General features: G+C 33.3%; 1 protein-coding gene across 1 annotated transcript in view; it reads left to right on the top strand.

The window, feature by feature from the left end:
* The window catches only part of SREK1IP1 (SREK1 interacting protein 1), a 31108-nt gene that overhangs the window by 3385 nt on the left and 14969 nt on the right, over nt 1-12754 (top strand). Inside the window, exons 2-3 of the mRNA XM_063086839.1 lie at nt 3110-3157; nt 9505-9648. Of these exons, the coding sequence (XP_062942909.1) occupies nt 3110-3157; nt 9505-9648 (192 nt within the window). The remainder of the gene's footprint in view (nt 1-3109; nt 3158-9504; nt 9649-12754) is intronic.

Raw genomic sequence — 12754 nt, 5'->3', positions numbered from 1 at the left:
CTATTCTTTTACTTTTACAAACAGTGCTATATTGTATAAATTTTCTGTTCAGATCCCTCGTGCATTTTTTCCCCTATTGGTTATTGGTCTTTTTAAAAATGATTTGCTGAGTTTTATACAATGGGAATAATTGTCCTTTGTTAGTACTGTGAGGTACAAATGTTTTTTTCCCCAGCTTCATGTCTTTTGAGTTTGGCTTTGGTGGGTTTTGCCATTCAGATTTTTTATGTAGTCAGATTTACAAGTTTTTATTTAATGGCTTTTGGAATACAGGTCATTGTTAGAAATGAAAACTTTGAGGGGAGCGGGCTTTATTATTTTGAACAGCCTTAACAAACTTCAAAAAGGAGTGGAACAGAGAACAGCATGGGAGCTTAAGATGGGGAAATGGATAACTTACTGAGTAAGGGCCTCACAATATAGCCTTCCTCTCAGTTGGATTTCAGGTACCATGTATCGGCCACCATTGTGTCAGCCAGGGTTTTTGTTCCAAACAACAGCAACTTACTGGTTAATGTAAGCAGAAAAGGAAAAATATCAGAGAGTTCACTGAATCTGAGCAAAGTCTGCATAGTAAGGTCAGAAAATAGAAAAGTCCAGAGGAACTCACATCCAAAATCCTGCACAGGCCCAGACCTGGTTAGGGCTTCTGCTGCTGGTGGCATCATTGCTTCTAGAAACTGGATCCTGACAGCAGAATGAATTAACTATTCCCACTTCATTGCATCACTTGTCTCAGATCTATGATGTCAGTTGCCTCAGATTCCGATTCCCACGTAGAAGCATTTAGTTGGTCAAGCAGTCATGAAAATGAAACTGTAATTTAACTAAAGGCTGGCGAAGAAATAGCTGATACAGTTAATATATTTTCAGTTCTTGTTATATTTCCCTTTCATGTAAGTTTCAACTTTGTTAAAGAAAGTGACCTGACCAGAAAGTTTCATATTTTGTTCATTCTAAAAATGAGATGCTTGAATGATGAGTTTTGTCAGTGCCTTTTGTCGTAAATGAGTTCAATTCTAATACCTGCTGAAATTATATTATTTTGGATCTGTCCATTACAATATTTTTGTCTGTTGTAGGAACAGTAATGGTGCATTTAGCACAGTTTTGTTCAGTATTATTCAGCTTCTATGTTTCTGTTTCTATGGAAACAGACCCAACATTGACCTGGATTCTGAGGTTTTTTTCAACATGTAGTTATTTTCATAATGGAAGGGCCTCAGATTATATTATTAATCCAATTTTATTTCCCAGTCAGTTCTGCTAGAATGTGGCATATGCATATACTACGTAGTAAAAACCGCAGGGCTTATGGGAAAAAACAGGATTAGGGCACAACAATCAAAAACTTCATTTGTGACACATACAAAAAGATAGGAACCTAATAAAAACTGTGGCACAATTTTACACGTTAATGGGTTAAAAAGTACCTAAATACTACAATAAATATGGCACTTTACCTTGGAAAAAACCTGGAGTTTGCTGTGTAAGTAGGCTTTAGAAGAGTTACAGCTTTTGAGTTGTTATTAAGTGGTGGTAGGAGGGTGGTGACATGAAATTGATGGGAAGTTATAATCCCAGATGTGGATGAGTGCTGCTCACACACAACACATGCAGTGAACTGAAGTCACTGGAAATGTTTTGAGGGGTATGCCTTTGTGTTCCGTATATTCCTGCAAGGATCGGATCAGCTGGACGCAATTTTCTGCATTCACTCCATGTTTTCCATGGATGAAAAGTCACATTGTGCTCAAATGTTCCCTAATGTGTCAGTTGCATTAGAACAATATTTGCATTTTTAAAACAAGCATTATAGCAGAACTGATTGTATTTTTTTCTATAACAACTCAATAACATGTACTTTAAAGCAAATTAGGATTAGGGAAAAAATAACTAATATTTTAACTTTATAATGTCAGAAAAATGGTTTAAAAAGTTTTAGTTAGCACTATCTTATATTTGCATTGTATGTATTTTAATGTGTTATTAAGTTGGGGTGATGTCTCCATTTTAAGGGTTTAGGAGTTAGATGCTCTTCATCAAGGAAATGAAATAATACTGTTCTGAGCCTCTCGTTGGTTGATTTAAGTCACTAAGTTAAGTTTTAACTATATGTGCACACAATGGAATATTATTCAGCCATAAAAAGGAATAGAATTCTGATACATGCTGCAATATAGATGAACCTTCAAAACATTCCACAAAGTGTAATAAGCCAGACCCAAAAGGATAAATATTGTATGATTCACCCATATATGAGGTACTTAGAATAGGCAAATTCACAGAGAGAGAAAGTAGGATAGAGATTACCAGGGCCTGAAGGGAGGAGGGAACTTGCTATTTAATGGGTACAGTTACTGTTCAGGATGATGAAAATGTTTTGGAAATGGGTAGTGGTTATGGTTGTACAAAATTGTGAATGTATTTAATGCCACTGAATCGTACACTTAAAAATGGTTAAGATGGTAAATTTTCTTACAAATATTTTATCACAATGAAAAAATGTTTTCATTTATTTCATCTTCAGCATTATCTTCATGTAATACTAATTAAACTGGGATACTGTGAATATTTGTAAACATTTATCAGAACCAGATGTATGAGTATTTTGTTTCCTCTTGTCAAAATACGAGTGTTGAATTTAGATGTTCCTTATAGTACCTAATGATTAAAGTAAATTTCTGAAATTTCATTAATTCCTTTAAGAAGACTGGAAATTTTTTTCTCCCAGTGGAAAGCATAAAAACATTTAACATAAATATTCATATATATATCTAGTAAATTAATTATTTTACATTTGAGGAAAGGCCACAGTACCCTGAAATTTCTTCCTCAGTGTCATAGAATTCCTAGAATGTTTAAGCTCTTCATTGTAATGCTGCATTTCTATCAAATTAGAAAAAAATAAGTTCTTGAAGTATTTGTCAACTAATCTGAGTAAATTGGCCTTTCTGTTAGTTTCTAAGAGTCATAATAATTGAGTAGTGTCAGGGATGGACTTTGGGTTTTGGGGGTTTTTTTTTTTTTTAGCTTTTTTTGTGTGATAAAGTTTTTATGTTTTTACTTATTTATATATTTCCTAAAATATTTTCTAATTGTATTTCAGGTTGCAACAAGGACAGTGTTAGAGCAGGCTGTAAAAAATGTGGTTACCGTAAGTACACTAAAAGATAATGTTTTGTGCATTGCTCTTACTGGAATCATTGCCTCTTTGGGTAATATTACTTAGCATCCTGATTTCAGGGGCCCTGTGCATAATCTTTTAGTCCTAAGCTAAGATTTGCATTTGATTCAGAAATTCCTGTTGGTACTAAATGTTCACTTTCCTTCCCTGCTGTAGACCCAGTGACAAGTAGCTGTGTATCTGGTGTCTAGCAAAGATGTCATGAAGTACAAGTGGTTAATGGTAGTTTTAGAAGTTGGAGAAAATATATATTTTTAAGTACATACATACTTATTCTTTTATTCCTTTTCCTTCTAGATACTAAGTGAAGAGGTGAAGGCAATGCAAACTGAAAATTTTTTCATGTTTATTGAATTTACTTATCCCTTTTTGTAAGGATATAAAAAGGTCTCAGATTTCCTGCTTATGGGCAACAACTTGATTTAAACAGTTATTAATCTCCATTATGATTAATATAATGGAATAAAAAGGTAAACTTGAACATGTATAATTGTATACTATAAAATTGCTATTTTATACTGTAAATAAATATCATTTCTCTAGTTAAATGTAACAATTCCTAAAGCTTTACTAACAGCTACAATAGCAGCATTTACTGTTTTCTAAATTGTTTGGAGACCATGCAAATTAGCCTGGATTGTTAATAATGCTCCAGTTCATTGAAGAGTTTTTTAACAAAATAAGGATGATTTAACAAAAAGATCTCCATGCAAGAACATGTGATAAGAGAGCACTCAAGGCATAAATCTCCATCAGGGCATGATAAAAGTATGCGAGAGAACAAGTCACACACTTCCAAGCAAAGACTAAAACTTGGTTCAAGGAAAGCCTGCTCGTGTAGCAAAATTCAGTGAATAAGTATACATATCCCTCAGATAAATGAAAACTGAAGAATGTACTTGGCATGAAAGAAATGAGTGCAATGAAATCTTTTCTGTCTTTAAATTTGTTTGTGTTTACTTCTGCTTTCTTTCAACCATTGCTCATTTCTTTATTAAAGAATTAAGAATCTATTATATATAGAAATACTGTGTTTTCAAAATCTGGAATGGATTTCCCAATCTGCCTACTAATATCAGTTTATCTACTTGGACTTCTTTTAACCTAAGACTTCTGGAAAAAAATTAAACTCATTTTCCAGAAAAAGAGTATTTGTTGATTTAGTCTCCTCATTGCTATTGTTTTAGATAACAGTGGAAACATCTGTAAGTAATCAGAATTTTTTTTAGGGAAGACAAGTCAGCAAATAGTTTTGACAATCCTTCCAAGTTTAATTCTTTCTGCTTTATTATTCAAGTCTTTAATTTTAGTGATTAAATCATCAAACAGTTTATAATTTGTCTCCTGTAGAAAAATTTGGTAACATTTCCCTTATGTGTTAAATTTACATCTCTATAGCAGTTTGAGATGAAGGTCTTCTCAGTTTACACATCCTTTTGGTAGAAACTACATTTTAAAAATTAGCTTACCTTTTATTTGGGGGGCCAGAATCTTTGTATTGCTTGTATAGAGGTAGAGAAAGATCAACAAGACCATTTGAAATATTTTCAGTGCTTAAAAATATGGGTATTCTTCAGTTATTTACAAGAGTATTGTCTCTGTTGTAAAAAATAGGGGTTTAGATTGTACAATTTTAATAATTTTAATACTTGATTAAAAATATTTTGTCACTACGTTTCAATAGTGGATATATTGTTTTTAAAAATTTCAAGTTAAGGGTGAATGTGTTAATAAATCACATGGACTTCTCTTTTGTGGCAGAATCTCCTCAGCAAAATTAATTTAAAAGAAATTTATAGAAAAAGCGTTATTTCTATAATGAGATTTTATTAGAATTTTTTTTGAAGTTGGCAACTTCTGAATACTTAAAACCTTCAAGGACATTAAGCCTTTGTGCAGGGAATTAATGTCTCAAATAATTAAGATAGTTCTCAGAAAATATAATTAAAAGAAGCTCAGTATAGTAGATTTGGTGTGTGGGGGCATTTGATCGCAGCAGGGAATAAAAACAGATACCTAAATACTTTTAACATTTTATTTAACTTAAATGTAGAGTCATTACCTTTTCTTTGCCTATGGGTACGCTTATTGGTGTTACACAGTCTTTTGTGTGCAGAACACTTCTGAAATGCATTTTCTGTTTTATAGTTTGTGTCTTCAAAGGTGGGCAAGAAGTTAAGATACTTTTAAAGAAATCTAAGTGCAGAATTCTTCTGTCGTTAATTTTCAACTAGGGGTGGTACTGTCTCCCTAGAAATCTGCTTTCTTCTAAGATTTTATCAGTTTAGCTCTTATATTTTATGGTATTTGATCCACTTTGAGTTGTTTTATATATGGTATGAAGTGAGTGGTCCCACTTCATTCTTTTGCACGTGGAAATTCACTTGTCCCTGTACCATCTGTTGAAGATACTGTTCTTTCCCCACCGAATGGACTTAAACTCTTATCAGAACTCAACTGGTCATGTATCTATGGGTTTATATCTAGACTTTTGGATTCTATTCCATTGGTCTATATGTCTATTTTTATGCCAGTACCAACCCTTTTGATTACTATAGCTTTGTGGTAAGTTTTGAAATTAGGAAGTATGAGTCTTCTATCTCTCTTCTTTTTCTTTTTTCCTAGATTGTTTGACTATTCGGGGCTTCTTACATTTCCATATGAGTTTGAGGGTTGGCTTTTCCATTTCTGAAAAAAGCCACATCACTTTTTATAATTAGCTACTGAAATGTTATTACTTCAAATGTCTCTACATATTCATGGTCAAAACTTTAAGTTTCTAAGAATTCTCTGCTCATTGTCTGCTTAGAGTTTGTTAAGGAAAGAAGCCACAAGAACTGTAATTTTGTGCATAATTATTTCCTATGCTTCATTCACTTATTCCCCTATAGAAGAAAAAAAAAAAAGTTTTGTAGCTTCACAAGTAATCTGTCTTATTTTACGGTCACTTTCATTGAAGTAAAGGTAAAATGGGTATGAGACAGAGCCTGCTACCAAGTGTAATTATTATTTAAGCATTTTATTTATTTGAAATATTTATTTCAGTGTGAGGTGTTTGGGTGCAAAGCTAGCTTGAGTAAAGTAAAAATTGTATCATAAGGAGTTCTGATCAAAATGGCAAGCTGAACTTGCTAAAGTCCTCCCTTCTGCTTCAAACACCTAAAGACACTGGAAGAAAATAGAGTGAAAACAACAAAAAACCCAGCTCAAAAGAATGAAAAGGAAGTCTCCAGGTGCTGGAAATGAAAAAGAGCTCAAAGCCAGAGCAGGGAATGATAACCGAAAACTTGGTCTGCGGGCTTACTGGGCAGACCTTTCAGAGCTGTGGAATGAAGCCCGAGAGATGGCAGCATGGCTAGAGTGGAGCCCCTCGCATAAAGCCAGACTCCTCAAAAGGCTGTGAAGTGGTGATTAGAAAAATTCCACTCACTGTCTAGGAAAAGTGTACAAACACATACAGTGTGTTTAAGGTCCTATCAAATAATAATTAGTAGAGAAGTAATAATCAGGAATTGAGAAGTCAAGCTTATACCTTGTAAGTACGTTTAAGTATGAAGAGTGAAATTGTACTGCCTCCAGTGAGGCAGGAACTATTTTTCCTGTGCTGAGAAATTAACATAAAAAATTGGTCTGAACTGAGGCCACCAGAGGTGAGAAAGGCAGAGGGGAAAGGAAGGGTTAGCAAGAAATTGGTAAAGGGCCATAAAAAATGATTACATTGTACAATGTTAAATATACTAATTATCCTGATTTCAGCATCACATATTGCACACAGGTAATGATATTCAATGCTGTACCCCACAGATATGTACAATCAATTATGTTTCAATATGTAAAATAAAAGTTTTAAAAAAAGGTCTGATATCAAATTAGATAAAGAAACTAAGTCTAGCTGCATGTTATTAATGAAACTACATACAAAACTAGAATACACACAGAAAACTAAAAACTACACAGAAATTTTCAAAACGTAGGGATGGAAAAGAAAGAGGAGACAGATGTTAGGTTGAATATTATTGATATTCAGCTGTTTTACCCACAAAAGTGGCAATTTCATATGATTCAATAAGTAATAACCAAAAGAGTGCTAGTAGAACAGTTTTAATTTCAGATGTTTGAGGCAAAAGCAGTACTGAGGATAAGGAGAGATTCAAGAACAGTGAACCAAAAAGATAAAATAATAATGTGCATACTAATGAAATCTCAAAATATATACAGCCAAAACTGTATTACAAGGAGAAATAGACAAAATAATAATAGTACAATTTTAAAGTACTTGTCAGAAATTATTAGCCGCTCCCTCCCCCCCCCCAAAAAAAAGGATGGAAAAGATTTGAACAAAGTAGATGCAGAACCCCTTTCAACAAATACATAGCAAATCTTTCCTAAATTTACTACATCCTAGATCATAAATGTCATCAAATACCAAAGAACTGATATCATACCCCATTCTGTGATAGCAGTATAATAAATTTAGAAATCAACAATAAAAGCAAAGTCTGAAAACTCCATATGTTTGGAAACTAAGAAAGGCTCTTTGAATGATTCATTTGGAAGGAAATCATAATGGAAGAAACTTTTTTCCAGCAATATGGCAGACTAGACCCTCCTATAAACAGCTAGGAAACTTGTATAAAATATGCAATAATACATTAGTATACTAGGAAAAAAATGAAGAATTAAAGAATACTCAAAGGCAAACAACGAATAGAAAGCACAAGATCCAAGAGGTAAACTTTGAGGGTAGTTGATGAACCTGGGGTTATTGAACTTTCACTTTCATGGCTGGCAGGATGCAGGAGATAAAAGCAAGGCCCAGGCCCCTCTGCCCAAGCAAGACTGGGACTCTAGCAGGATGTTCTCTGATATAAACCTAGGACTCCTAGCGAACTTCACCCTCAAAATAAGAGAAAACTAGAAATAAGACCTAGCAGAGTTGTGGTAAATCATTTGTGTTTCACAAAATTCAGTTATTTGGTCACTGTCAGCATTGGTTTTTTGAACACTGAATGTAGTAATGCTTTGTATAACTTTTGTTTAAATTTTTGTGTGTTAGGGTGTATTTATTTATGAATGTATGTATGAGTTCTATTATTTTTTACTGTTGGTCAGTCATGGTCAAGAAAATTTGAATGCTGCTTCCCTAGAGAAAACCTGGTATGTGTGCATATAAAGAGACATGTACAGCTACTCATTTCATCATTGTTTATGACAGCAAAACACTAGAAGCAATCTAAGTTTCTAGCAGTAGTAGGATAAATAAATAAATTATGATTTTCATACAGCGGAACATTAATTGTTAGATAAAATGAGAAAATTATATCTACTTATTTTAACATAGATAAGACATAAAACATAGAGTGGCAGAAACAGGTTACAGAATGGTAGGCAGATATAATTACGTTTATTTAAAAAAATAATACATACAATATATTGCTTGGGAAAGATAGACACCATCTTCAGTATTGTTATTTCTGAGGATGGAAAGAATGGAATAGAATTGAGGTAGAATTCCAGAAGGTGATACAAGCTTTCTAACTGTGTGTGTACTCATGTGCAAGCATTTCCCTTAAAAGGATTGAAAGTGAGTATGACGAAATGATAACATGTGGGTGATAGATATTTAGCTATTGGTTGTATTATTTCTTGTACTTTTCTGTTGTTTGTAATATTCGAATTTTTAAAACATTGTATTATACAGTTTGTAGGTAACTTATAGTTTTCATATAGGGAAGGTCTTTAGGGGAATGATGTCAGAATTAAATTTTTAAGTGTCCTTTAGAAAAGCATATTTATTTACATTAGTGCTTGTCTATTATTATGGCAACTTTAAGTAGATGAAAGCTGTGTAATTGCATGAGTACAGTAGTCAAGCTGAGAAGGAGAAGTTATGGGAACAGAATACAGTGTAAAATCCCAAGTATGAGGGTATATTTTTTACTCAGTTTAGTTAGTTAAAAATATTACTGTACTTTTAGAAAGAAACTACAATAATTTAATACTCAGAAGTCCAATAAAGAGTGGCCCCAAAAAGTGCTTTTGAATTAGAACCTTTTCTTCATCAGAATTTCTCTCTGAGCATTGCGTTCAGGGGAAAATTTGAGGGAAATAACCAAACTGCCACCAACTAACTGAATAAAAGTTAAAGCTTTTTACATTATATAATTAAAATTATAACTTGTTGCTTACCATGAAGCAGTGAAACAAAAAATTCATGATGTATCTATACGTTAAATTTTTAGGTGTATTTAATGTATTTTTAATATGTTAAATTTCTGTGGTTTTATTATTTGCATTTTTCTGTTTGTTTTACTTAGCTGGTCACCTGACTTTTGAATGCCGTAATTTTCTCCGAGTAGATCCCAAAAGGGACATAGTTTTGGATGTCAGCAGTACAAGTAGTGAAGATACTGATGAAGAAAATGAAGAACTGAATAAATTGCAAGCATTACAGGAAAAAAGTAAGCAGTACTTTATTTTTTTCCATTCTTTAAAAATGTTTCTGAATGTTATTGCTGTATTATGTTATTCTTGTCATTTTACTTATCATTAAGACATCTTTTATATTTTATGTAAGAGCTACTGAATATGTAAGGAAATAGGCTTTTTAACATTGTAAGTAGTTTGCCTAAAGTCAAGAAGCTGATCCATGACAGAGCCAGGAGACAAGTCTGTTTCTGACTTATTTTTCTTATTGTTTTTTTCCCATCATACTTGGCTGTGAACCTCAGCTTCCTTTATGGGATAACACAAAGGATTGGAATGTCAAATCATACTCACACAGATCAAAGACATTGCCAGTATCAAGCTTTACTAAATATTTCAAGTAATATGTACAACTGATTGTGAGGCACAGGCAGAACAGCCTATGGGGGAAGAGTGAAGTATGCCCGGGACTGGAGCTGACTTCATTCTGGGGTTGCCTGTTTTGTGTGTTTAGTTTGGCTCTGTGCATGGGTCTCTGAGGGAAATGGGCTTGCTATCTTTGTGAGGCATGGAACTCTGCCTTGAACTAAATGATGCTTACAGTGTGACTCTTTTCTCCTCCTATGCTGGGTAGTACTTGAGGTGCTGTATTGTTAGTCCCCGAACAACATAGTTCAACAACAACAGAACAACAGAGTTCAGGGACTGCAAATACAGCTCCCTAGGTATTTTCTTTCTACTTCAGAACCCACTCTTGTCAAGGTTAACGTAAGTTTTTATATTAGTCACACAAAAGAAAGTCAATTTGGTCATGAAACATCTCCATTTTATGTCCAGATAGTTACATTTTCCAGAGAGCTATGCCCCATTAAATCCATAGATTCCAGGTTTGTTTACAGTAAACAGTCTTAACCCAGTTACATCAGCTTTAAGCATTCTGTAAATAAAGATTCTTTAGCTAGCAGATATCATTTATTTATTTCCAGGAGGTTTGTCATTAGTATGTTTTCAAAGAGATTTGACCAAATCACTCTCTTTCTTTCTTGGGGTCATCTTGCTTTCCTCCAATAGAGAGAGTGGATTGCAGACTCACTCTTTAAACATTTCTTTCCCATCTTGTATATAAAATGGCTCATCCTTGCAATGTGGTTTTTAGGGATAAAATGTAACACTGTAAGTGAAAATACTTTGTAAACTACGAAATGCTATATGGTAGATATTACACAGAAGCAAAATGCAACTTATTTGAATATGGTCTTAGGCATGGGATGCGTTACAAAAGTTAAGCTAATTTTAATTTAGATTATTAGGAGACATTGAGCAATAAACATTTTTTAAAAATTTTAAGCTTTCTGTATTATACTCCATTAAAGGAAGTGAAGAAGTTAAATGCAAGGTGCTAGGGCAAGTTGAGAGAAGAGGGAGAGAATCCCAAAGATAGCAAACGAGTCGTATTACACATATACAGCTTTAGGATAAAGAGAGTTGATTGAATACATGCACCTACTTTTGCTCCCTACTGAAACAGCACTAAAAAGACAGTAGAAAAAAAATTTTTTTAAGGCATAAACTGACAAGGACAAAGAAAAAGGGATAGGAGTGAATAGCAACAAAATTTTGTTTTCTTTCTTTTTTTTTCTTTTCTTTTTTTTTTTTTTTTTTGGTGGCTGGCCTGTACAGGAATCCGAACCCATGACCTTGGAGTTATAAGGCTGCGCTCTAACCAACTGTGCTAACCAGCCAGTCCAACAAAATTTTGGAAACTGAAAAGTGGGACAGTAATAACTGACTGCATGCTTTAAAAAGCTCAATCCTTTAGCAGTTGTGAAACAAGGACAAGGATTTCCTACTTCACCATCTTGCTAATGTCCCCCTCTGTGTTTTTCAATGTTGACTTAGTACCTTTTATTTTTAAACAAGCAAAGAAAAGTACTCTAAATGACAAATATAATCAATTATTGATACAAATTAGAAAATGTGAGGACAAGACTTGATATGAATAGGAACAAACATTACTGTCTAATCACACTGTAACTGTCTGGGACCTGTCTAGCCCTAGAAAGTTATGTCACCAGTGCTACGTACAGGAATAGACTGAGCAATCAATTCATAGCAAGGATAAGTTCTTGTTGACTTACTGCATGTGTGTGTGGTAGCATGCTTGCCGTCTGGTATCACTACAGTGCTTCAAGAAGATTAAGATTTTATACTGTATTTTGTACTTCCTGAAGCAACTTGCCTTTGTAATTCTAAGTGGTTGCTTGAAAGATATGCAAACCAGCAAAACTATCAGGAAGAAATGAAGAGTAGCCCTGCATTTATTAAACTTATATATTTAGTTTAAAAATTTTAAACAAAACTCCATGCCCATAGGGCTTCTCTCATTAATTACATGAAACATTTCAAAAAGAAATGATACCATTTCTACAGAAAATCTTTTTAAAAATTGAAAAGAATACTTTCCAACTCAGATAACATTAATTATCCTGATAAAACCAGGTAAAGATACTATAAGAAAAATAGAGACTCACATAAATACAGACACAGAAATTCTTAAGAAAATTTTGACAAATTCAGCTCAAAAATATATAAAAAGGATAATGTATCATGACCAAGTAGGGTTTATCCCAGAAACAGAACATTTGTTTCTCATTCAAAAGTCAATCAGTATAATTCACTGTATTTAAGAGACTAAAAAAGAAATCCTATATGATCATCACAATATTTTTTAAAAAATTATTTGAGGAAGTCAGTCATGTATTTCTAATAAAAATTCCCAGCAAACTAGAAATAGAAGAGAACATCATCAATTCAATGAAAGACATCTATAAAACCAAAAAGTTACAGTGCACTTAATGGTAAAAGACTGAATGTTTTCCATAACATAAGGAACAAGATAAAGATGTCTACTCCTACTACTTCTATTAATCATTCTACTGGCGATTCTATCCAGTGCAATAAGGCAAGAAAAAGAAATAAAAAGCATTCTGATTGAAAAGGAAAGAGTATAAACTGTCTTTATTTGTAGAGGAAATGATCATCTGTGTAAAAATCCTATGGAATCTATCAAAGTTTCTAGAACTAATAAATGAGTTTAGCAAAGTTGCAAGATCCAAACTAGATCAGTGGGCAGAAATCAAC

This window comes from Cynocephalus volans, chromosome 2, assembly GCF_027409185.1.
Source record: "Cynocephalus volans isolate mCynVol1 chromosome 2, mCynVol1.pri, whole genome shotgun sequence".
NCBI lineage: Eukaryota > Metazoa > Chordata > Mammalia > Dermoptera > Cynocephalidae > Cynocephalus > Cynocephalus volans.
The sequence above is the reverse complement of the archived record's forward strand: the minus strand, read 5'-3'. Positions and strand labels throughout refer to the sequence as shown.